Source organism: Stegodyphus dumicola, chromosome X1, assembly GCF_044657685.1.
Source record: "Stegodyphus dumicola isolate Sdum_Otavi_A_Nest chromosome X1, ASM4465768v1".
NCBI classification, from domain to species: domain Eukaryota; kingdom Metazoa; phylum Arthropoda; class Arachnida; order Araneae; family Eresidae; genus Stegodyphus; species Stegodyphus dumicola.
Window position 1 is genome coordinate 86,269,260 of NC_140780.1, and position 27,868 is coordinate 86,297,127.

Here is a 27,868-nt window from a genome sequence, read left to right on the forward strand (position 1 = left end):
GCATATGAATATTATCAAAGCCAAATAAAAAATCTGTTCTTCTAAATCCTCTTTAGTCAAATGTTCTGTTTCAAGAGATGAATCATAGAAACTCTCTTGAATACAAATAAACCCCTATTACATTACTTGATAACATTTTTTTAAGTAATTTTTAGACTAACGATGAGCTTTTACATGCACATGTGGGAAGCTCTTTGATTTTAGCGATGGAAATGTATTTACTGCCTCTGCAGTACTTTCCTTCCAAACAGTAATTTAATAGAAAATTCTCGAAATTCATAAAAAAAATATTCACTATGTTTAACCATCTTTCTATACCATCTTAATTTTAATTCATGTAATATATTCAAGTTCACTAAAAAAACTTACTCAGATCCACATAACTTTACTCATTTTGAGCAGACTATCCTAATTAGTAGCCGTCTATAATCAATCTTGTAGTAGCCCCTATCCAAGTTGTCTCAGAGCTGTTTTCCTTGTGAGTGACTGCTAACCCAATGTCTAATATCCAAAGTATCCTAAAAAGATTGAGAAAATTTTAAATTACTGACTAATAAATCACTTAATCTTTTTACGTAATTAAAATTAAGATACAAATTTTATCAGCTTGCTTAAAGTATACTGATTATGTATTTTGGGTGTGTCTGAAGAAGCCTGTTTTCTTTGTATATCCTGAGGCCGAATGGCACTTGCATCTTCTACACAGACCTTTTCAGTGGGGCATATTTCATCTCTAGATATTACAGATGAAGAAATGGCTTGCACTAATGGTCAATAAAAAGACGAAAATGGCCTTTCAGATCACTGTTATTCTGTAATTGAAAATACATTGTTACCTTTATTCTGTTCATTGTTTGCATAATATGCTTTCTCGGTCCAAATTTGATATTCACCTCCTTCAAATAAACTTCTGTAATATCGGGTAATGTCAATCTAGTGACAGTTTCCTCTGAAAAATATATACAACATTCTTCGTAAATTTTAATGACACCTAATTCATACTTTACAGTAAAGGATTACAGACACGTTGAAAAATAGCAAATACAAACTTACCTCAGATAAATAATCATAAGGGCCCAAAATTACTTAGAGAAATCAGGAAAGATTTTTTTTAATGTATGAATAACTGATTTACTTGCATAAAATTTTATCGTTTCTCATCTTTGTAAATTTAAGAAACTAAACATGGACTTTTGGATTATATAATTTTTTATTATAACACTTAGAAGAAATTATGAGTAATAAGCAGTTTCAATGAAATCAACAATGGTTATATAGGATATTAATTTATTCTCATAAATGTTATGATTTATTTACACTGTAATATCACGGATAAATCAAACTTCATGTTAGCTGCAATTTAGAAAGTTTGAGTCATAACTAAATTTCCTAAAAAACAGAAAAGAGATATTTATATTTTTTTTAAAGTGTAAGGCAGATTTCAAAGACAAATGTTTCTAATGAAGTAAAAATGTATATTTTAAATTAATATGGTTATTTATTAGCACAAATAATTTTTGTTGTTGTTGTTGTACACTCAATCAAGAATAATTATTTTATCATTTCATTATGCAAAAACAGAATATTTCATTTTGACCTTTTATAAATCATGATATTAAAAATATGCATTGTGGCAACTACATATTTCTAACTTCAATTGGTTACAGCTGAAAACATCGCGGCAAAAACATCGCGGACGAAAACGTCGCGGAGAAAACAACGCAAGGCGAAAACGTCGTGCTACAAAACATCGTGGGAGAAAACATCGCAAAGAGAAAACATCGCAGGTCTAAAACATCGTGGTACAAAATATCGTCGTCGAAAATAAAGCCGTTCAAAAACTTCGCAGTTTGAAAACATCGTCTTCGAAAATATCGTGGTAAAAAATAAAGTATCTACAAATCATCCCATGACGATAACATCGCAGACATGCTTTATTTTTTTCAGGCTTTTTTTAGATTATACTTTTCATGAAAAATTACTAGTAAAAGCTTAAGTAAATTATAAATGATCTTTGTTAGTTAACTATGTCGGTTTAAAATTCTGTTAAGTGCTATAAGTTGCATTACTTTTCTATGCTTAAGTTTCCTTCTTACTTTATCTGCAAAAATGTATTAGTTAATAAAAAATATGAAAGTAAAAATTATCCTTCTTTCCATCTTGCGCTCAATCATTATAGGAATATCCATTTACAATTACTATTAAAGCCTGAAAAAAATAAAACATGTCTGCGATGTTATCGTCATGCGATGATTTGTAGATACTTTATTTTTTACCAAGATATTTTCGAAGACGATGTTTTTAAACTGCGAAGTTTTTGAACCGCTTTATTTTCGATGACGATATTTTGTACCACGATGTTTTAGAACTGCGATGTTTTCTCTTTGCGATGTTTTCTCCCACGATGTTTTGTAGCACAACGTTTTCGCCTTCCGTGGTTTTCTCCGCGACGTTTTCGTCTGCGATGTTTTTGCCGTGATGTTATCGGCGGACACTGTTTCAATTGCATACTTTTAACTTGGCAATGTCATTTCTCTAGAGTTGCCATATGTCTTAACCAAGTCTGTTGTAGATGCATTTATTTATTTTTAGGACTGCTTAGGAAGATGCTCTTTACTGCTTAGGAAAACGAGGGTTTACTACTGCAGAGAACCCATTGGCGACAATATGTTTTTTACTTTAATCGTGTTAGCAGTATGTAATGAATAAAACTGTAGAAAATTAATGTATAAATGCGATCTCTTAAGCAACGAAAATTTACACATACCTAAGAAAGAAAGAAACTAAATCTAACAATATTTCGATAAATTTTATACTATACTACTGTATATACTATATGCTATATTACTGTATATACTATTTCTAACTGTTATTAACAAATAAGTTATCAGTATGTTTTAAAATATTTGAATACGCTTACTTCCAGGAGAGCTGCATCCATTGTTTCGAGGACGCTTTGCTCTAGATGTTTCACGTTGAAATGGCGCACTTCGCCAAAGGAAGTATTATGTCATTCTCTAACACAGTTTCTAAATAGTTTGGAAGGCATTCTTTATTACATAGATATATGAAACACAGAGTTAAATAAGAAAAATTATTTTAACCTTCTCATGATTTTGTGATTTGTTTCAGTCTAATCGCTAACTCGCTGTCAGTCTAGTAGGGTCTGCAGGACTCCGATTCAAGCTTCTAGATATACTACAACCCTAAAATTATTCTAATGTAAATTTTAAAATATTATAGAATAACAATATTCTATTTCATTATAACTAAAAGTAAAGCGCAGTCATAAATTTATGAGAATGTCAAATATTTTCTACAAATTCTATACATTTTATAAGAAAGTCATATATATATATACAAATAAACATAAAATATACAAATGAGTAATATATATATATAATAATTTATTTCCTAAACAGTATTGATTAATTGATTATATTATCTCCTAAGTTTAATTAAAGTAGAATTATCTTAAAAGAGTGAATCCATACTGGTAGGTTATATTAGCACAAATAATTTTTGTTGTTGTTGCTGTACACTCAATCAAGAATAATTATTTTATCATTTCATTATGGACAAACAGAAAATTTCATTTTGACCTTTTATAAATCATGATATTAAAAATATGCATTGTGGCAACTACATATTTCTAATTTCAATTGGTTACAGCTGAAAACATCGCGGCAAAAACATCGCGGACGAAAACGTCGCGGAGAAAACAACGCAAGGCGAAAACGTCGTGCTACAAAACATCGTGGGAGAAAACATCGCAAAGAGAAAACATCGCAGGTCTAAAATATCGTGGTACAAAATATCGTCGTCGAAAATAAAGCCGTTCAAAAACTTCGCAGTTTGAAAACATCGTCTTCGAAAATATCGTGGTAAAAAATAAAGTATCTACAAATCATCGCATGACGATAACATCGCAGATATGCTTTATTTTTTTCAGGCTTTTTTTAGATTATACTTTTCATGAAAAATTACTAGTAAAAGCTTAAGTAAATTATAAATGATCTTTGTTAGTTAACTATGTCGGTTTAAAATTCTGTTAAGTGCTATAAGTTGCATTACTTTCCTATGCTTAAGTTTCCTTCTTACTTTATCAGCAAAAATGTATTAGTTAATAAAAAATATGAAAGTAAAAATTATCCTTCTTTCCATCTTGCGCTCAATCATTATAGGAATATCCATTTACAATTACTATTAAAGCCTGAAAAAAATAAAGCATGTCTGCGATGTTATCGTCATGCGATGATTTGTAGATACTTTATTTTTTACCAAGATATTTTCGACGACGATGTTTTTAAACTGCGAAGTTTTTGAACCGCTTTATTTTCGATGACGGTATTTTGTACCACGATGTTTTAGAACTGCGATGTTTTCTCTTTGCGATGTTTTCTCCCACGATGTTTTGTAGCACGACGTTTTCGCCTTCCGTTGTTTTCTCCGCGACGTTTTCGCCTGCGATGTTTTTGCCGCGATGTTATCGGCGGACACTGTTTCAATTGCATACTTATAACTTGGCAATGGCATTTCATTAGAGTTGCCATATGTTTTAACCAAGTCTGTTGTAGATGCATTTATTTATTTTTAGGACTGCTTAGGAAGATGCTCTTTACTGCTTAGGAAAACGAGGGTTTACTACTGCAGAGAACCCATTGGCGACAATATGGTTTTTACTTTAATCGTGTTAGCAGTATGTAATGAATAAAACTGTAGAAAATTAATGTATAAATGTGATCTCTTAAGCAACGAAAATTTACACATACCTAAGAAAGAAGGAAACTAAATCTAACAATATTTCGATAAATTTTATACTATACTACTGTATATACTATATGCTATATTACTGTATATACTATTTCTAACTGTTATTAACAAATAAATTAGCAGTATGTTTTAAAATATTTGAATACGCTTACTTCCGGGAGAGCTGCATCCATTGTTTCGAGAACGCTTTGCTCTAGATGTTTCACGTTGAAATGGCGCACTTCGCCAAAGGAAGTATTATGTCATTCTCTAACACAGTTTCTAAATAGTTTGGAAGGCATTCTTTATTACATAGATATATGAAACACAGAGTTAAATAAGAAAAATTATTTTAACCTTCTCATGATTTTGTGATTTGTTTCAGTCTAATCGCTAACTCGCTGTCAGTCTAGTAGGGTCTGCAGGACTCCGACTCAAGCTTCTAGATATACTACAACCCTAAAATTATTCTAATGTAAAATTCTAAAATATTATAGAATAATAATATTCTATTTCATTATAACTAGAAGTAAAGCGCAGTCATAAATTTATGAGAATGTCAACTATTTTCTACAAATTCTATACGTTTTATAAGAAAGTCATATATATATATACAAATAAACATAAAATATACAAATGAGTAATATATATATATATATATATATATAATTTATTTCCTAAACAGTATTGATTAATTGATTATATTATCTCCTAAGTTTAATTAAAGTAGAATTATCTTAAAAGAGTGAATCTATACTGGTAAGTTATATTTTGAAAGATGTTTTGAAGTAATTTGAAAGCAAAATGTTAATCATGTTCTAACGGAGACTGGAGTTAAATCATCATGAAGAATAAAATTTCAATTGTAAAAGGAAAAATTTAAAACATGTAATAATTGTCATTGATCGGAAATTAGTTGACTTTTCAAAGGGAACAAACCAACTCCCGTTCAATGAACAATAATTGATAAAAATACGTAAATACGAAAGTGTTTCGTCTTTACTCGAGTTATAAGTTAAAGCCAAACCGGCAATTCTAGTCAGGCCAAATATTTCCGCGAATAGAAGGGATTATGAACCAATGCTGATACTCAAAGAACTTATTCTTATGAAGCATTTTAGTCAATTCAGTTTGGAGTAAAAAGCAATTACTGTAGAGAAATCTTAATTAACCCGAGTAACCGTCCCCGACACTTTCATGTTTATGCATTTGAGTTCTATATTATTTGTAAAAATTAAACATTGGAAATTGTCATTATGAAATCGAATTCAAAGTAAAGTTGAAATAAACATAGAAGATTACAAAATAAGATAAAAAATGCAAACTTTGTAAAAACAAATCAAAGACAATATAAAAATAATATAAAAAATAATATATAATAAGAACAGTGACTATGTTACTCATTTGTATATTTTCTTTAAAAACACAGTAACAAAAAATATATCAAGAAATTAGAATCCAGCAAACATAATTTTGAATTCACTGTAAATACTTTTATATGTACAGCACACGAGTAATACGCAGAGGTGTTTTAAAATATGCATGTCTTCAACAATTTCATCAAAGAATGTCCTCAAGAACGTAGTAAATAGAGTGCTATACAAATATAAGGTACATATCATAAAATAAAGTATCATCTCAACGATCGTCCAGCAAATCGTACTCTCTATGAACCATATTGTCAAAAGAACCAGCTGGCTCTGCATTTAGTTGTTTGAAATCTGAATTCGTATTTATTTCCTTAGTAGGTTTATTGCTTAATCTCTTTAGCTTTGTCTTCTTAACATGTTTTTCACTTCTGAAATGAGAGACTGCACTTTCAGGACCTGAAAAACCAACATGGCAGACTGTACACACAAGCATATCTTCAACTTTACTATTATCACGGTCCACAGCAGGTCGCATCACCAATTCGGGATGCTTCGTTTGTAATTCTGTAAGTATAGCACTCTTCCTCACAGATTTCTTATGTGCAGCACTTTTTAGATGAATGTTGAACGGAATTATTCCCGAAAATCTTTTCTTGCAGGATCTACATTGTAAATTTCTACTTTCTTTGGGATTAATAATTGGATCACTGAGTTTACTTAACTCTTCCAAATTTTCCTTTCGTTTCAAGTGAGAAATGCTTTCTAAATGCTTTTGATAACAGAATGGTCCTGAAAATTCTTTTTCACAAATATTGCAACTGTAATAGCCCGAAATATTTTTAAGAGCTGCATGTTTCTTAATGTATTCTTGCTTGGCCAACTTCTTTTTATGGCTGTTTCCTGCGAGATGTTGGGTAAACGCTTCTGGGCCTGAACACTTCATATTGCAAATGTCACACCTTATTCCAGAAGAAGTAAATTTTTTATCAACGTTAAGGTCATTTAATAACAAGTTCTTTTTATCCACATGCTCAGGTTCTGATAAAGTACCACCTTTCCTTATTTCTTTCATAAGCTTTATTTTATTTTCCATCTTTCTGTGCTTCTTTCCAGCTAGATGTAAGTTATAATTTATAATCCCAACGCAAATGCTCTCACAAATGTCGCAAGTGTTTAAGTCATCATCTTTATTTTTTGGATGAAGCCTTGATCTGGCTTCTAAAGACTTCTCTTCGCAGTTCTTCTGGGAATCTTGATCGATGGGATTATTACCCTTAGTTGCCATCTTTTAAAACTGGTGATTAATAGGTCTGAAAAACAGAATGAAGTTTAAAAGAAATATGTGGTACATATCATTGAAAAGTTAATACTACAACAAGCTACATTTAATTGGAAAACTTTTACTGCAAATTTAAAAAATAGTAATCAGCTTTCAGTTATTAGGGAAAGTGAAGCAGAAGAAGATAATCAGCGAGTAATAATATATTTTAGTTTTCTTTCTAATGCAACATAATGTGGAAAAACAGATTTTTTATCACGAATTCTCGTCAAAATTCAAAACTCTTAAGCATCTCTTAACAGACTGATCGAATCACCTCAATGCAAAATAATAAAAATAACATAATATAGTAATATAATAAACGGATAATTATCGTGTATTTCTAATTTCATATTATTACAACCTAATTAGCCTTTTAACTTAGGGGGGAAAGAGCATATAACTAATACGTAAAGCTGGAAGTTATCAAACATTTAGTTTCTGAACCAACGTAGATAGAAAATTTGAAAAATACAAAAATAATCATATTTAGATCTACACAGCACTTTTTCCTTTAAATAAAATTTTAAACTATTGCTTCTCGAGCTCACAAACAATCAATTCTCAAAACGAAATTATGAAATAACAAATAATTGGTAAAAAATATATAAATGTTTTCTGAATTTAATCAGCAAATAAAGAAGTTATGTTCTTAAAATTAGTAACTCAACAATTCTGATTTTGGCGCAGATTTAGTCAAGATCTCAATTGATTTCGAAGGCAGACGGAGGGGGCCCAAAATCTCTTAAACCGGCCTCGACATCAGAGTACATTTGGAGACACGTGGAGGTAGGTTTCAGGTCAAATAGTCAAGCAGTCCTGAAAGCGTTCCATTATCTGCAACGGAATTATCTACAATTACTAAATTCTTGATGACTAACACCATCCTTTCTTAAGGTGAGGAATCAAATTTATTGCTTTTAAGCCAATTTCACAATCCATATGTATGAATGTTTTTTGTCAGTAGAAAAGGACAAACTGCAATAAAAAGAAATCGTATGGCTACTTTATCAGCAATTGGATGCTGAAAATAACTGAAAAATTTGTTGATTCTAAGTCTCTAACTTTTATTTAATAGTTTTTTTTCTGAATATTTGAGCCGCTATTCATTCTGACATATCTGACACAGTTTAGTTTTAGGTCTCGACAAGAATCTTGATGTACTAATAATTTCAGTTGGTAGAAAAGCTAGAATAGAACTTCGGAACATAAAGAGAACAATCATGTTTATTTAAGAAATCAGTTTAAATTTCAACACAAAGTAGTTAACATGAAAAAAGCTTTCATAAATAAATTACATATTTAACTAAAAGTAGTTTTGCCGTAGAGGAATTTGGATTATGAAACCGGTTCTATTCTTTTCAACTATTTTTTTAATTCTTAAAATATTGTAATAGCGACACATTTTATAGTTTTCAGAGATTTCCAATAGCTCCCAGCAGCATTACAGATCTGACTAATTGTCAAGTTAAATGCTTTTTTCCCTGATCTAACATTTTATTCTTTTCCCATCCCCCTTTTAACTTTATATATATATATATATATATATAAGAAAAATAAAGAATATGTAAAAGATTAAATTAGCAGCTTAAATTCCCTTCTGTATTCTAAAAATAGTAATCTCTCTGCACTGCGTCATTTCGAGATTAATCCATGTCACATGATTCTTACGTAATTCTGATGATGTAAATGGAACTAAAACTCAACCAGTCAATAGTAATTTTACAGCAATATTAACTAGCCAATCAAAATGCACTGAGAACCAAAACTAACACTGTCAGAATTAGGATTTCACCCTGAACATCACACTTGCTTTCTATGCTTTGTCCAAGCTGGGGTGCAGTCTGTCTGCTCCTTCTATCTTACTGCAAAATTATCTAAAATGTAAACTTTTTGGAATAGGCAAATTTAATGGGCCAACTTGTTTGTGGCCACAACATGTTTCTGAAATAAAAAATGAAGATTTAATCTGCTTTCGCCTCCAATTTCCTATTCATTATGGATCAACACTTCTTACGCCATCAAAATTCCTGCTGATTATTACTTCTGAGTTTGTTTTTATTATATATATAATCTTCATTTTGTTAACCTTAAAATTTGTTTTTCCTACCCGTTTTCTTTCGCTTACATTCGCTCGTTCCAGAAAAGTGCAAATTAATCAGCATATTTATTTGAATTGCGGGGTTGAGATTTTTTTCTACGTCATTCTACAAATATGTGAGATTTTCAAGACATGCTGAGTTGCTGAGGGTTTAAATTTCCATGTTATAAGAAATTACTAATCACCCAGAAGTTTGCTAGTTTCGGTTAAATTACTTTAAGCTTAGAATGCAGAAGCTACTCGAGCCCTGCAAGAGTTCCCCGTTTGCCCTTTCAATTACAAACCGAGAGGATCCTGACGAGGAATTTATATTTTCCCGTGCGAGAGTTATAAAAACAAGAAAGTGATCGCTATTATAACGATCATTCTCAAAACTGAAAGTGCAAAAAGGCAGGAGAAGTGGTAAACAGATGGTAGTGTGAAGGACATGAAATGTCCTTGTAGTAAGGAGTAAAGAGGATTACATGGAGTAGATATCTGGGAGGAAGGAACAGAGCAGCCACTTCTTACTTCCGCGGTTAACGCCGTGCTTTCGAGATTTAGATAATATAAGCGTGTGTGGCATTTTTGTTTATGTTCAGCGCACGTTACTTTGATAGCTTCTTTGGAACTTAAAAATTGGAAGTAAAAACCTTTGTATTGTAGGGTTTTCCTTATTTTGCATAATAAATTATTTCAAGTTTGGTACCTTTCCTGAACTTCACATTTTCTCTTCGCATTTCCTAGCCGGGATGCAAATTTAACCCGGAGGAAGGCGCGTCAAGGATGGATTAGGATTAGGATTATTCAATTATGGCAAAGCACACGAGGGCTATCTGCCTAAAGGGAGGGATGCCTTCGTGGAGGACTTTCTAAGGAAGGCGCGTCAAGAAAGTTTACTAGAGTGGGCGCATGGGACATCACATACCCCAATTATGGTAAAAACAGTTTTATTTAATTTTAAAGCTGTTTTTCTTTTTTAATACGTGAATAATACTTGGGTTATAAAAATTTAATTTCCAAAATAACCTTATAGAGAGTTAAAATTAAGATAAATGAAATTAATAACAAAATAAACATCATACCTCTAAGTTTTATTGCATCTCTAACACACAGTGCTTATTTGTTTATGCTTTGAACAAAATGAATTCGTGTGTTTTTGGCACAGAAAGTTTTCACATTTTAAATATCACTTTCGCGTTCTTCTGTCCTTGGCTCGAGGGCAATTCATCACATCTTTTATAGTTAGTTTGCTTCGAATTTCATATATTCGTTTAAATTATTCCTCGAAACTTCTCTTCTTTTGCATACAGTACGTAAGTTTCTCGATAAAGTATTAATCTCTGATCGTTGTTTAATATATTTTTTAATTAGTTGTAATGCTAAGTTATTCAAAAATAGACATCTGCTTTTTATCTGGTTGGTGGATTAGCATTTGAAAGTAATATTGTAGAGACATCAGGTATTTTTTTGGAAGCAGACGAGATGAAAAATTAGCAATCTTCCTCGCCGAGAATCGAACACTGGAATACCGGCCCAGCGTGCAGAACCACTACACCACGAAGGAACGCTAGGAAGGCGGGAGAAATACCTTATATACTTTCTCTTTTAAAGGGCGACTGGAGTTTTGAGGGGACCCAGTTGCCAAATCCTGGGTGCGGAGAATCATCATCCAACACCCTTTTAGTTCGGGCGCCACTGCAGAGACGTTAGGTATTTTTTTTTGGGGGGGGGGAGCAGGCTAGATGAAAAATTAGCAACCGCCCTCGCCGGGAATCGAACCACAGACCTTTGGAATACCTGCCCAGCGTGCAGAACCACTACACCACGAAGGCACTCTAGGAAGGCGGGAGAAATATCTTATAATATATTTCGAACATTTATTTCAGAAACATTCAGTGCAGAAAAGAAAATTACCACTGACCACCTCCTTGTTATTCTGGCAATTGACTAACTTACTGCCATTTCATAAACAGTATCGACTGCTCGCTTAGTCATATTATAAAAATATATAATTTCTGGTGTTTGCTTTTCTACAGTAGTATCATCTACAGCATCATCGTTATGTAATGTTGAAAGCATGAGAAAAGTTTTTCCTTTTTTAGGATTATAAGAAATGAATGCTTATTCTTTTTCGAAACCGAACAGCGCAGAAAATATTCCTATATTCATCTTCAGTTTCCAAAATGCAATCTTCATCACTATCAAATATTTCTAATAAATCTCACAGCCGTTGCATTTCCAATTCATTGAGACTCATTCTTTTTGCGATAATGAGCTTAGAAATCTTTAAAAGTTTAATTTGAAATACTTTCAAATCGTTTGCTATCTGGATCTGGAGTTTAGTCATAGCGTGATTTCGCTAGTCAGCGAACGTTACTAGTTTGCTCTTACTATTACGCGGAGTTGCTGATACGCCCTTTTGGCCGTTTAATAAGTATATCGCCGGGCAGGTTGTTGAGTCAGCCTAATTGGCCTTAATTAAATTGTTAGTCCAGCTCTACTCTTTAACTTTGACTTTATTGCGAAATTATTCTTAAGTTCCACCGCAAGTCGTCGGTGTTATTGTAAGCCCGAAGTACGTGTATTTGTGTTTTAAGAGTTTGACGAACAATAAAGGTTTTTTTTTTTTTTTTTTTTTTTTTACCTTTTTCTGTGCTGCTATTATCCCTGCCTGTGCGAGAAGTCGCCAGGTTTTTCATAAGATCTACCGATATTTATGGTAACAAACAGAGTTAGATCCCATAGTATCTATGTGTGAAATAGCTGAATAATTATTTTAAAATAGTCTTTTAACTGAAAAATGTAACAGCAAACTATAAGAAAATTGAACATAAAATAAATAGAAGAAAGCCGCAACTGAAACATAACAGAACGAAAAATTATATTACTTAATGCAAACTGACTTTTGTTTCATGAACCGTTTACCAAATTTAAGTATTTTTCAACGATAATTAAGAAAAAAATATGTATATACGAAATAGCACATTCAGGTAATTGAAGAAACTATAAATTGCTCTTGAAACACACTCATGTAACAAAATAGCTACTAAGATGCGACTTGTATTATAAGTAACAGAAAATCAAACGATTAATATTTATATATATTCAAGAACAAATTTACTGAAATTTATGAAGCGGTACAAAATGTTTCAGACTTTGCGTTATTATTTTCGTTTAAATAAATGCCAATATTTAAATGGTATTTAATGCCCCGAAATTCATATATATTTTCCAAAAATTTTGGAATGAATATCTGAAATATATTATAATATTTATTTTCAATGAAGAAGAATGTGCTAAACGTTTTTCATAAAATGCTGCATTCTGAAACTTAAAAAATAAGGTCTAATTTTAGTAGATAATTCATAGCGAAGGAAACGGATCCCTTTATTTCAGGAATAAAAAATTTTTCTTTTATCTAGAAATAAACCTGATATAAAATTAATAGATTATTAATACTACACCAGATGGGAAAAATGTAAGAGATGATTACTTTGGAAATAAAACAGGTCACCTGAGAGCATTGTATTCGTCAAAGTTTATGGAAAGTGGTTTAAATGGTTAAATATTTCAAATCGACGAAAATGGCATTAATAGCAAACTGCATCCATGAAGTCAGAAAGATATTTTGATTATTTGAGTATGATAAAACATTCCAGGACTCTTCGCCAAAGAGGAACGATGCCGTCGTGGAGGACTTTCTAAGAGAAATTCTCTCGTATATAGGTTTCACATAGTGAGAACAACGAAGGATTTCCTGAAGTCAGCTTATTCGATGGAACTTGAATTCGGTGGAACTACCAGCATTCAGCTGTCTTTAACCGCTCGGGCAATGTTGAGGTTGCAGTAAAGAACATTTAAGAACGATGACTTAAAAGTTTATTTTTATTAATATTACACTAAAATACTGCATGTAATTCTCATTCATTTTATACATATTTCTTACATAAAAGCTCTGATGTATGTTAAATGACTGCAAATTAGCTTACTGGAAAAATTACAGTAAATGCGCAGAATAAGCATGTATTTTCTTCTGATTAACTTTGTAAATAATTATTAAATAATTTTAAATGTATCTGGAAATGAACGATTTATCTATTATTAAACCCTTGCGAATGTCATTGCTATCAAGAAATTTAGTTACTTGTATTATATATTATGTAATGATTAACATTTAATTGTAAACATGAATTAAAAGTATTATTGATAGATGTATTTATAAACTCTTTAAGCAGAATTATTCGCACTTGGAAAACAGTCTACCAAATGCTAGGGAGAGCAGAGTACATGAGATTGTATGCGTACTTAAAGCAGTAAAGCAGAAATTTTAGAATGTGTGTTGTTGAATATAAGGACAAAATTTTGATAAGTATTAAAATAATTATTTCCTTATACTTCGTAATAATTCGATTGAAGTATTAAAGAATCTTAATAATATTTTTCCCTAGCTCCTCCCATCACTCTTATGGAAAGTAAACTGCATGGAAATCAGTAATCGGCAGTAATATTTTTTAACATGTTTAAAGCAAAAGGTGCTTTGATTTGAAGAGAGCTTTAATATAGTGCGACTATGATTTTTAATTTAATCGACACTTTAGAAAAGCTAAAAGTCATCATATCATACTTGAGAAAACACTTCAGAAAGAGACTGTGTAAGCAGAAAAAGAGACTGTAAGCAGAAAAGAAATAATACACGGTTTTAGTATTACTAATACAATAATGCTTTGAATGTAATTTAAATAGAATTAGATAGAATAAATCATTTTGATTTAAATAGATCTAAATAAAATAGAACTAAAAATCTCGTTCTTTTGTTTGTTTGTTTGTTTCCTTTACTGAAACTTGTTTGGTGCTAAATAAATAACAGCAAATAATTTAGTTTTTAAATTTTACACAGTTAACTTCTATATCTTCCGGTGTAGTTCCAGATTAATTCTATAAGGAACATATAGCTTTTTTTTTTAACTTCAATCTCACACCCTGTTTTGGAATAAATAACCAACTCTATTATTATTCTATTCTATTAGTATATCGCTATCGTATACCTCAGTTTACTTAAAATCATTAATAATGCAGATAAGTCGCATCTTCTTACGCTAGAATGCATTTGCCAATTTAAAAATACTTAAAGGATAAAACCTTAAGAAAATAATGATAATTTCTATCCGTTGTCGGCACGTTCTTTGACATATAAGCTTGCGGCTGTGAGATTTGGCTCATGTCGTTAAATTATGTTTCTTCCAAAATAATAAAACATTGCAGGGATAGATGTAATAATACAAAATCATGAGAAATAGACTATGCCGACCCGCCACCGGCCGAACGGTAAATTTGCTGAACACTGGTAGTTCGGTTCGGGTTCCGAATCCCAGCGAATGATCTGGCTGCATGATTTAAATAAAGGGAGAACTAGAACCGTTTTCAGTGATCGAGAAACTCATCTGTCTGTAACTAACGACATTCGAGTTTTGGTCGATGCCGAGATCTCGTGAAGTAATTAAATCTGAATGAGAACCATATAGAGCAACTTACGCACAGAAATACTTTGTAAGCTGCTGAAAGTTCCTTTAGTATACAGTGGCCATGATTTATTGAAACTTAATGAGTTTTATTTCAAATATCATGTTAAATAGAACCAAATTTCAAAAGTATTAGTCTTCCGTTCCATTCTTTACGGCAGATACTTTCATCTAACTGGATACCAGACTATGAGAATGATGAAAAAGATTAATTAACAGCAAATTATTGTATGGCTAACATTTCTGAGAAAATATCACACCATATATTTATCTGTATATTGAATAATAGAGAAACGTAAAAGCATTAAAAATATTTAAGAGGAATTAATAAATATACATAAAAATCTCTATGGGTACTGCAGAATTTGCCGAGTATCGGAAATCTCTACACTCTACTTAAATGCTATTCATCTGTTCATTTCTAATGCTGTGAGTGAAACATTACAACATTTTTAATTAGATAAAAAAGACCGACATCATTTACAGACAACTTCATGAGCCCCTGATCAAGTAGAATTATTATTATTCCATGATCCATCTTCCCAGTATCTTCAAATCATCTTTTTTATATCATTCTTAAGCCCTTTTCGCAAGTCTTTCAAACTTTTATATTCTCGCTGTGCAGCTACACAATTATTGCAAATGTGAGAAAACAAATTTCCTAGCAAAGCATGATGAATAATGATTTAATGGAATTTGAAAATTTCCTAACATTTAATTCCTTCCTACATTGCATGAAGAACACTATATGGAGATCGAAATTTTAACTTTTCTTTTTAATTTTATTTATATTTTTTCCCATGGAACATGTAACATATATGCCAAGTCATGTCAAATATCTTTTAAATAAAGGAAAATTAGGAGGGTCTGATTTTTAGACATATACCTGAAGATTGATTTTTTTAATTGTTTTAGGTGAGCCAAATTTATTTCACATTTAAGTAAGTATTTGTGACGTTAGAGGTCTTAATTTCAATTGTAAAGTCATTAGGTTATTTTGAAGCAGGTGACATGAAAAATGAGCAATGCCTCGCCGGGACTTAAACCTAGACCTCTCGAATACGAGCGGAGTGTGTTATCATTACACCACAAAGACATGATGGGAGGAGGGAGAAAATACCTTATACAGTAACTGAAGGTAATATTTCTTATTAGCAAAAAGAAAAGCAATGCTATGAAAGACCTGAAGTGTATTTATAATTTAAGCAAGTTGTAATTGCAGAATGTCCAGTGTTCCAAGGGACCTTTTTTAAAAATATTTATCTAAACATAAAATTTCCAAATTTTGCAGATGTGGAATATCACTATTAATTTATTATTTAATTTCATAGTATTTTGCATGAGACTAGTAATAATTATTAGTTAAATTTTATGTAGTTTCTGATCTGTGTTTTGATTTTTTAATGTTAATTTTATATATAAATTCAAATGTTCTGTTTGGTAAAGTAGAAATTCTGCAAAATTTCAAAAAGTACAAAAATGTACTCTTTTAAGACAAGTGAATTTTTTTTAGACCAAAAACAAATTTATGTAAAAAATTAAAACTATAATTCTAAATGCAAAGCGAAGGAATAAATTTGACAATTATCAGATAAACCAAAATGTTGGTAATTTTTGCAATTTTGTATAAGAATTTTTATACTTTTCTGAACGAAATATGCTATTTTTTATTAATATTAATTACTGCAACTAAATTACTGCAATTTAAATACATAATTTGGCTTAAAATTTATTTAGACTTAATTTTCTAATTTATTTTAATTGAGTATATTTCATATACCATAAGTCTAAAAATAAACTTAATTCTTATCCTGTTTATTGAAATAATGTTTTTATAAAAATATCACTTGTTTTTCTTAGATGTTTTTCATGAAGATACATGTCTATATATATGGGAAAATAAAGGTATTATCATGTTTACTCACAGGTTTTTGCCCCGATTTTTATTAATTTTATAGCACGAAAATCGAGAGGGGGAAATTATTCTGTCAATTTAATTTTGAAGGATGTGATTACAGTAAGAATATTCCAAATAAAACGTATTCAAGGATAAACTATTGGTAACTAATTATTTATTTAAACAAATCTAATGCATTGTAATATTAGCATTTCAGTATCTAATAAGATAATTTCATTATTGCTTCCCTCTGCTTTTAATTTCATCCACTGCTATTATTGTCCAGTGCTACTCCCTACATCTTAAAGCATGTACTGCTTCTAAAATTGCAGTTTGTGTCATCTTCTGAAGTCTAACGTCATCACCATTCAGTCTGTCTTACCACATACAATAATTTTCCAAGCTTTTAAAAATGTATTCGTCCACATAGTGATTGTTTTTGTCATGCTAAGAAAGACAAACGTTTCCTTACTACCTGCTAAGGCCATGCTGAACCTTTCCTATCTAAGTGTTGGACTTTATGCCAGCCTAATACAAGAAGTGACCCATTAAAGTGAAGCAAACTGCAATCGATATTCACTCTGAAATTTCGCCACGTCAGCTGCATAGTCAAATTATCTAATTATTTATATAAGATTTGAGGCCTAAGGAGTAGCAAAGATGACATTAAGAATGGGAGAAATTCAAGTTATAGAGAAGTAGAAACGAGATAACTTATTAAATGTCGTAATTATGTGGATTCTTATTGAAATGTAAGTTTCTTTTAAGGAAATAAAATTATGATATTTACTAGTAGTTTGTTCATGATTACTTTGCATTTTTTGCATTTATATTCTTAGTTCACTGTGTCCTTTGGAAGTTAAAATTTTTGCCTAATTTTCCCCTCTCCATTTCTAATTATAAAATTAGTAGGGAAAAAAATTAAAGGCTACGGCATTGAAGAGCATTAGACACCCCCATTGTTTTATTAATCAGGGCTCATGCATCCAAAATATATCCTCAGCTGCAAAACGCATATTATCCTTACAGATATATCCTTTAATATTTCGGTTGTAACAAATATATTCAGCATATGTAATTACATAATGTGATATAAGGAGCAAATAATCTCAAACCTATACAGATGCATAGTTTGGGATATTACATAAGAAAAATACACTATACTGACATAATTACTTCCTGAAATAATACAAGCAAATAACCTGTAATGGTTACATATACTGTTGGTATTTTACATGAGAAAAACATGTTTTTTTTTTTTTTACATAATCATTTACTGTAATAATACAAGCAAATAACCTGTACCGGTTACAAATATATCTGTTGGGATTTTACATGAGAAAAACATGTTCTTTTTACATAATTACTTGCTGTAATATGACAAGGAAAAGATCTGTAACTATTACAGGCATAATCCTTGTAAAATTACAAAGAATGCACCTGTTACTGTTACTCAAATAACCCATGGCATCCCAGTTTCCATGAGTTTTTTTAGTAACGTCACAGATTTTTTTTTACAGTGTAGAGAATTTGGAGATTTTATTTGCCAGAGAAATTACCTCAGGTTTGAAGGAAATTTTCTTTTCTATATGAAATAAATAAATAGTAAAAAATCGGCTGGAAAAATGAACGGTTTTCGATTTTTAATTTGTATGTTAAAGGGTCAAAATTTGTTTATTTTTCCTCAAAGGGAGAAGTTGCTTCATAGTATTATGGGATTTGATGCCTTTGAAACAACTTGCAGCTATATACTTCTACATTTAGTGCTTGTAGTAAAAGACACCAATGAAAATTATAATAAAATTTATTACTGGTATTTACATCTACTAGATATTTTAATTCAATGTTTTTATAACTTCTTTTCATAGCATCTTAATTTATGAGAATGAAAAACTAAACGGTGTAAGATATTATCCTGGTGTTCTTGTTTCAGAACTGCACCCAAAACTTTAGTGGAGTCTACAAACATTACTACTAGTGACTAAATTATTATTAGTGATAAAAACTACTATTAGAATGGCCCTTTATAATTTGGTTTAAAAATTAAAGGCATATTTTAAATTTCGAAAACCCTGATTGGCATTAAAGAGTCTGTTTATGTGGATTACTTTTTAAAATAAATTTTGAACGGGATTCTAACTTTTGTCCAGCTTGAAATAAATTTATAATATACATTAATGTTTTCCAGAAATCTTCATAATTTTTTACATTTTTAAGAGTTTACTGAGTTGTACAGCTTCAATTTCATATCTTAGAAAATCTATCTTTTTATCAAAGGGACATTTTGAATATTTTAACTTTATACTTTTTCCCTATGAAATGCTATTTTAAGAGGTACTAAATGTTTTTCAAAATTCTAGGAAATATTATGATGTCATCAAAATAACTTAAAGCAAACAGAATTTAATATTTACTTGAAATTTGTCTAAGTGCTCCCTGAAAAACAACTAGATAATGTTTCAAGCCAAAACAAATCGATTAAATTCATATAGACCAAAATTTCTAATTCAATATAAGTGCTAACTTTTCAGTATAATTTTTATTTTATTTTACATGCTAAGAACCATACACTAGATTGAAAACAATTTTGCATTAGGAAGCCAAAGGAACTCTTAGAAAAGTAACCACTTAGGGATGCAGAATTTGCAAATAATCAACTAAATATCGATTCACATTAAATAAAATCAAATTAAAACTTGTTTTGAATTCCAATCTCATGATAAAGCAGAGTTTAGAGAGATTTCATTTAACATGTTTCCAGTTACGATATTTTTCATCTAAATTATTGATCTCAACATCTAACAAGATCTCAATCGGCTTTTATAGCTTTCGTAAAGTTTCCTTACAGTCTGTCAGATTTGGCATATGTATATTTTTCCTTTCCATAACATCTTATAAGGTATTTTCTCCCTCCTTTCGGCATACCTTTGTGGTGTGACGGTCAGTACGCTCGGCGCGTATTCGAGAGGTCCCGGGGAGAGCATTGCTTATTTTTCACGTCTTCCGTATCAAAATAACCTAATGTCTCTACAGTAGCAACGATGGTGGATGATGATTCTCCACCACCAGGATTTGGCGAATGGATCCACTAATCCCCAGTCGCCCTTTAAAAGGGGGAGTATATAAGATATTTTCTCCCTCCTTTCGGCATGCCTTCGTGGTAAAACGGTTAGCACGCTTAGCGCGTACTACAGAGGTCCAGGTTTGGAATCCCGGCGAGGGCATTGTTCGTTTCTCACGTCTTCCTTATCAAAATAACCTAATGTCTCTACAATCTAAAATATTAAATTATGGTACTCAGATAGCTTGCTTTGTAAATTATTTTGAACTATATATCTTAGTACGAAATACCAAACTGTACTAATAATAATATTTCTTGGAATAAAGGAATCGATGGCATATCATACTAATTATAAAACCACATAAAATTAATTCTTACTAAATATAATAAGCATTAAAAACTTACGCTGGAGAAACTGTTGATCCTTTTAGAGACCTCTTTGAAGGACTTACAGAAAAAATAAGGTTTCTAATAGCTGTCGAATGCAGTCACTTAAAAGCAGAAAAAGGAGGTGGAGCCAGATTACGACAGAAGTCATGAGCCCCAATTGGATGTTGGATTCGGCGGTCACTGCAAGCTTAGTTTACTGATTACATTGATAACCTAATTTTCTATTCACGTTTCGCACAGAGAACATTCCTTTATGCCTAAGAGTTAATTCTACGATCTAAATCTGAATAAATTACGTTACCCTATTACAGCAAATTTAGATGCATAAGAATAGGAAATGCTTATTTGCTAATCAGGGCAGGCGCTGGGATTTTTGTCACCCGGTGCCTTTAAAAATTTTACAGACCTTAAATTGTGTAGCCTGTGCGGTCGTACTAGTTATACCTTGATGCAAATAAATTTTTAATTGACACTTGATACATTAGATAGCTCTCTAATTTTGAACAGGGGTGCTTTTACCGTGGATCTCGTTTAAAAATATTTTCCAGTGAGACTAAATTTTTCTAAAGCAAAAATATGAGCATACTACGGCTGCTTTTATTTTGCTACTTTTTTACTTCTATATACTTGTGAAATAATTAAATTTTAACTAAATATAAACGAAAACTTCAGTCTTGTATTTTACACTTGCAAGATGGGTTTTTAAAGCTTTAAATTGAAGTCGAGCAAAGCTTTTGGAATTAACATAAATTTCTAACAAGGTACCTCAAATATTTTAGGTATTATAAACTTTTCTCTTGGGAACACAAGTAATTGATAATGTTGTTATTGCATAGATTTCATTGATTTTTTATAAAAGTAATTTTATATAGCAATAAACTATCAAGACTAAAAGTAAAATAAGTATGAGTTGCTGAATGGAGTAATCCATATTAAATAAAAAATGTAGGTAGTTAATTTCCTGCAACAAAGCAGATGAATGTTATGTGCTCAAATGGAGAAACCGTCTACGTAGAAAACTGCCTAAGAGAAACAAAATGGGAATCATAAAACATTTAAGACTGCGTACATTTTTAAAATTGTTTATAAGCTACATTAAAATATTTACGGCTTTAGAATATTTTTATAAGCCCTAATTTAATGGACAAAGGTGGTAATAAGATCAAACTGCTGTTAACGTTGGCAGCGGCTAAAACGTCTTCAGATTCAGGCTCCAATGGTGTCCTTAGTGGTCATGAAATGCGATGTTTTTCCTTTGCAGTTCTATTCATAAGTGAATCTATAGTACGTTGTACAAACTAGCTGAAATCCAAGCATTCAAGCTACTATTCTGAAATAATCGCATGTTTATTGCAGTTTATTTTAACAAGGAAGTATTCTTTCCCCCCTAGGTTTCTGATACTTATTTCGCGTGTACTGTAAAGATGGTAAAATGAGGCGTATCTGCAAAGTACAGACGATACAAAGGCAAGTATTCACCAATAAAAGATTTTATTTGACCAAATATCTGTTTTTGTTTTTTTTTTTCCCAAAGGGCGTTAGCCCAGAAGGGCTATTAATTTCGTTTTGGCATTTTACCTTGAAAACTTTAAATGTCGGTTCACTTTTTAAACTGTTATCACCAAATATTACAGCCCTTATTTAAAGAAATTAAATAATAAAGAATCTGCATAAATGTGTGCATGTTTCTCACATCGTGATAAAACGACGGTACCTGGAGCCATGAAATTTCGATAACGTACGTTTCCACCCAAATATGGGCATCTGGAAACACAAATTTGGAATTTGTTCTATTATCTATTTCCTATTTTGTAAAACTTTAACGAATTTTTCGTTAACAAACTCAACGATATCAAAGCGAGCAATGGCAACACTCCAGCTCGCGAGAGTGCGTATTGGAAATTCTAAAGATATGCTTATTTTAAAATTATTTTGCGATATTGCTGTTGAACTGAATTTGAAGGTAACCCACAAAACGTTAAAAAATGCCCCTTTGGGCGTAATGTAAAATCTGAAAGCTTTCATATTTTTTTTATCTTTTAATTTAATTTAATTTTACTGCATACCATTATTTTTAAATGTAAGTGTTAAAACAAATTAAATGTTTATACATTCCGTTATCAGGCTTTCTATTCCCAAGCAACAAAAATCTCCCACGTCCCACTTAAACAATGTCACGACTTTTCACTGGATTTCATCATCGCCGAACCATTTCCCCTTGTTTCTTTAAATAAAAAATTAAAAAAGTGAAAACTGAGCATTAACTCTACATGATAAGCGATTCAAAAATTCCTGGCTGATTTTTTACAGAAGAGAAGTCGTCATACACTTCGCGCTCTACACTCATACACTTCGCGAGGTTTATGTAATTTTGGGATCCTCCGCTCTGTGGAATGCGTGAGCTCCCCAAAAGGGTCACTTTTAAAACTGTATTTTTTTAGAGAAGATTTCTGTAGACTATAATGTAATTTATTGTCACTAATAATTTTATTTCGAAAACACAAATTTTCGGCACTTACGTAATATATTGTATATATTATATACGATTAAATTTGAAATTGTTTCTCCTATTATATTTACCTCCTCCATGTAACAATTCACACTTCCTCCTTTTCACTTAATGAATTTACTTTTCCCCCAATAACTTTTGCAATGAGTTCTATTACATTATCTTTTGTTCTTTCTTCGTTCGTTAAAATTAAAAACAATTTTGCCAGATTCGGTTTTCCGGAGTTCTGTTCGCTTCATTTTTCGTTTAAATACATTAAATTACAAAACTCATTTCAATTTTTATAATTTCACATTTTAAGATTCCCTTTCTTAATCACAAATTTAATATGCGCAGAGCATAATTCTTTCGAATCTACTCCATTTCTAGAAGTAAAACAGATAATAAAGAGTTTTGAGAGTATTAGAAACGTATGCTTACGCATCTTAACCTAAGATAAATCTAAAAATTGTGCCATATAAATAATTCGGTTTATCACTTTTTTTCATATATTGATCGTTAATTTGTTTCACTTAAATACTGCTCTTTCTCTCATTTACCTTAGGAAAGTATCTTATTCGACCCGTTCTCGACACTGCTCGAATTAAACATGTAAATACATAAAATATCTCTAGCAGATATGCAAATGAAAGGCATCTTATTGAGATATTACATTTATAGAAAGCTTCAAAAATGCTTCGTTATTTATTAGAAGCTCCTGGCTAAATAAATATGGAAAGATCCTAAATCTATTAAAATACTGTGAGAATATAAAAAAATCACTCAAAGTGTCTTATTGAATGGTTTCATTTTTTCAAGAAAACGTGCACTGTTTTACGTAAAATAGTTGAATGTTATCTTTTGCGTTTAACTTTTTTCCTGGGTTGGAAGATGAATGTCCACGTATATCAATAAGAGAAACGTGTTGGAAATGTTAGAACAGTTAGTGCTGTTTATAATGACCACTCGTTCGATTGCAACGACCAGTACAAAAGGTCACTATTTGATGAGAGTAAATTAAAACAATTTCCGCTTATTATTTTATAACATTCTAGTTAAATTGATTGCCCTTGGAAACCAGAAGAAGTGTGTAACGATCAATCGCTAACTTCCTAAAACTGCAAGGATAAATCCGAAGAAAGAGTTAAAATTCTTGAGTTAAAATAACAATAAACATTCTGTAAATATTCTGTTAAATTGTCAACTGTAAATAATTAACATTCTGTCAGAATAATAACAATTCTGTCAATAATATATACAATATAACTGTAAATATTCTTGAGTTAAAATAAAAATTTTAACTCAAGAATATTTACAAGTGGCTCCTCTTGGGCTTACAGGAAGTAAAGGCTTCCTGTAAGCCCGAGATAGAAAGATAGAAAACACAAACTAAACTAATGATAGCTAATTAAAAACTAGCCGAAGCTCTACAGAAATAACTAACTGACTTGGCCCTTAATTAAACCTCACCAAAGAATACTAACAAGCACTTAAATAATACGGCCTTGGCTTAAGCAACGACATGGCCAGAAGGCAGAACACGCTCTACTAAATTCTTTTACGGAAGTGATCGATATTTCCATAAATACTTGTTCTACCACATATACTTTCAAAATTACAAATAACCATTAGGAAATTAAAATAATCTCTACAACTCGTTACGTTTTTCAAAGTGTTCTTTTTTTCCGTCATGCGAGATGTTAAAAATATATTTATTCCTATTGTTAATTACCTTATTAATCATACAGAATGAAATTTCACTATTAGTAAAAATGTGGAGTTGATATTTGATAAAAACTTAAATAGTTTTTCTTAAAATGACATATATAAATATATATTAAAACAGATATTGAAACTATTGAACACCAGAAAAGTTAAAAACTGAATAGATACCTTGGCAACTGAGAACGAAAATCCAATGAACAGGAAGATTATGAAGTGCAGAAATAATAAAAAAAGGGGGGAAGAAAATCAGTTTTAAAATCGTTTTAATTTTATTCTATATCAGATTACTATCGTGCGTTATGCAGATATCTAACTGAGCTTTGAAAGGAAAACTTGGCGGAGAATAAATAATATTCAGAGGAATTAGTAATCCCTATTCTAAACTAAAAAATTTTATATGTGGCAATAATTCATAAGGATATCCGGAAACTGGGTGTTCTATTAAATTACATGGGGGTTCTATTGAATTCCCCGTACCTCCACTTTTGCCTCAGTATCCCTCATTCCCACGCTTTCTCGGAAAATCTGGAGCATGAGCTCATAATAAACCCAGAGTTTCAGTTTCTCTCTATTTGTCATTACTGACCTTCATGATTAAAATTTGAAAGCTCTCATCTGGCAGGAAGGAAAACAAAAACATGCAACTTTCTTTCTTTGTATTCGATTTCGTTTTCAGTTAAAAGTTTAATATACATAATACAGTGTTCCCAGCAACTCTCTATATGCATCATATATACATTTCTATAGAAACCATTTTCCTTTTAAAGTTTAAACGTGCAAATGCAGTGAAACGAAACACCTAAAGGCCTTCGCGTTCCTATGCGGCGGCATACTTTGCATACGCTTATTTACGCCACTGGCAGTAACCCTAAGCCTTTTTCCGCTCTTCCAAGAAAGGTAATCAAGTTTTAACGCATTCCTGAGCAAAATAAAGGGCAACAGTTCGTACTGGTTGTCTTTCCAAAAAAGACAGTTTTACGAATCAAGGTCTCCATGATTTGGAAAGAGATTTTATGAACTCATTTTATGCACTCTATTTCATCTCAGTACAACTTACAAAAATTTCTTTTGCAATTTTTTTTAAGATATTTGTCAGAAATTAAAGACGTTACCTCCTATTTTTAATTGTCATGAAGCGGCATAGGTATTTCGAGAATTAACGGCACCACTTCATCACGTTCTGTCGATTCATAATGCCACTATACAAACTTATCCGTGAATTTCCCTTTAACGCTCATCTCTTGTTAACAGCCTGTATCTTATGATTAGTGGATTTCTAGACTTTTCTTCCAACAATTCACGCTTTATTTGTTGTGAAGGTGCAGTAGTACTTCACAACAAATAAAGCGGCAGTTTTGGCAGTAAACGCTAAAATAAAATAACAGTTTCAAAGTCGGTAATAAGGTTCCCTTAGTTTCAACAACCTTGTCAAGTCACAGTAAAGGACACTATAAAATATGTTTATCTTAATTCCTTTTTATTAATATTGTAAATTATTGGAATACAAATTTAGAATTAAAGTTCATGCAAACGAATAATTTCTTAAAACTTCAGAAACAATCGAAAAAAATTTTACTTTGATAATTTAGGCAATATACTAATAATTTATCGGCCCCATTGAAAACAAAAAGTATATTATTAGAATAATCATTAGGATTCAATTAAAAAATTTTAATTAAAAAATTCAGAAAAAATTTTAAAATATCCAAAACTTTTAAAAGTAAAGCCAGACTTTTAATTTTTTAAATTATCAGCTCAAATGGGCGTTAGCCCAGAAGGGCTTTTAGTATCAAAACAGCATTTTGTGTCTAATCACTTTTCAAATTGTTGCCACCAAATAAATTTCTCCCTGCATTATAGTTAGAGAAACTAAATAATGAAGAATCTATAGGAATGTATGTATGATTTTAACACTGTGAAAAAACAACGGTACCTAGAGTCATCAAATTTTGAATAACATAATCCTCCACCTCAATATGGCACCTGGAAGCGCGATCCAATTTGTTTTATTGCCTATTTCATATTTTGTAAATCTTTAATGAATTTTTGATTAAACAACTCAACAATTTCAAAGCGAGCAGTGGCAACACTATAGGGAATAAAGCATTTTTATCTTCATTGCGCGAAACTGTCTATCGGAAATCCTAAAGATATGATGTTTTAAAATATTTTTAGAACAATGTGGTTTTAGCCCAAATGCTCTCGAAATCTGTTTGTGTCTGTAAATGGAAAAAAAAAAGGCTCGTTTGGGCGTAATATAAAATCTGAAAGCTTTCAGATTTTTTTTTTTTTTTTTTTTTTTTTTTTTTTGTTATTATTTGTTCTGATTTGGGCAGGCTTAAGAAAATATGAATCGCTCTTTTCTTTTGATAAATTCTGAAAACTTTACTTCAGAATTAAAATATATAAAGAATTCATTTTTATACGTTCAACCGAACACTTATTTCACTATTTCATTTATTTCTACACTTAGTTTATATGATATTAAAAGTTCTTCCACAGTAGGAACTGAAAACACATAAGAAACTATATTCATGAGATAATTGTCAAATAATATATTTTCCCCTTAAATGAAAATAACTCTAATTCCGTTTTAAGGAAGGGTAAAAAGATTGATAAGACATATAAATAGAGTAACATCAATTTGAGAAACAACAACAAATTTACAAATTAACATATAACATTAAAAGAAATTGAAAAACTAAGACAGGATGAGTTAGTCCCTGATTTAAGCCACTTAGAGGCCGAAGAAAATGATTGAAATGCTCCTGAAAACCTCAGCGGTGTTTTGGAATCATACTCCACTCTGAGGAGAGACGGATATTATAGTGCCACAATTTAATCTACGATAACTTCTCAATCCAGGCCAAACCGTGAACTATTCCTCGTATTGCTAAGAAATACGCCCAAGGAGAAATAGCCAAATTATTAGAAGCAGACATTATTGAACCGTCAAACATCAAATTATAGCTTCCCAGTAATTTTTGTGAAAAAAAATGACCACCTAATGCTGATCCTAGTAAATTAAAATTCAGGATGTCAATAGATTATAGATTATTAAATTGCATAACTGAATCTTATCAAATCTGTTTATCCAAGATTTCAGTCATTCCCCATACTATATCGGGTAAATCTATTATTCTGTGCTATATCTCAAGTCGGCAATTTTTCAGATAAAATTAGATCAGAGCGATAACGAGAAATTAGCATTTTGAACGAAACTTGGCAATTGTCAACCGACTAGGTTACTGCTTGGGGCCAAGAA

At 31.1% G+C, this 27,868-nt stretch overlaps 1 protein-coding gene across 1 annotated transcript in view; it reads right to left on the reverse strand.

Annotated features, from left to right (window-relative positions):
• Positions 1 to 20,516, reverse strand: part of LOC118188193 (uncharacterized) — a 28,140-nt gene extending 7,624 nt beyond the window's left edge. The window contains exons 1-2 of the mRNA XM_085808647.1: positions 20,406 to 20,516; positions 370 to 7,432 (exon numbers count right to left, since the gene is read on the reverse strand). Of these exons, the coding sequence (XP_085664773.1) occupies positions 6,391 to 7,407 (1,017 nt within the window). The 5' untranslated portion in view covers positions 7,408 to 7,432; positions 20,406 to 20,516 and the 3' untranslated portion in view covers positions 370 to 6,390. The remainder of the gene's footprint in view (positions 1 to 369; positions 7,433 to 20,405) is intronic.
• Between the last annotated feature and the right edge of the window lie 7,352 nt (positions 20,517 to 27,868).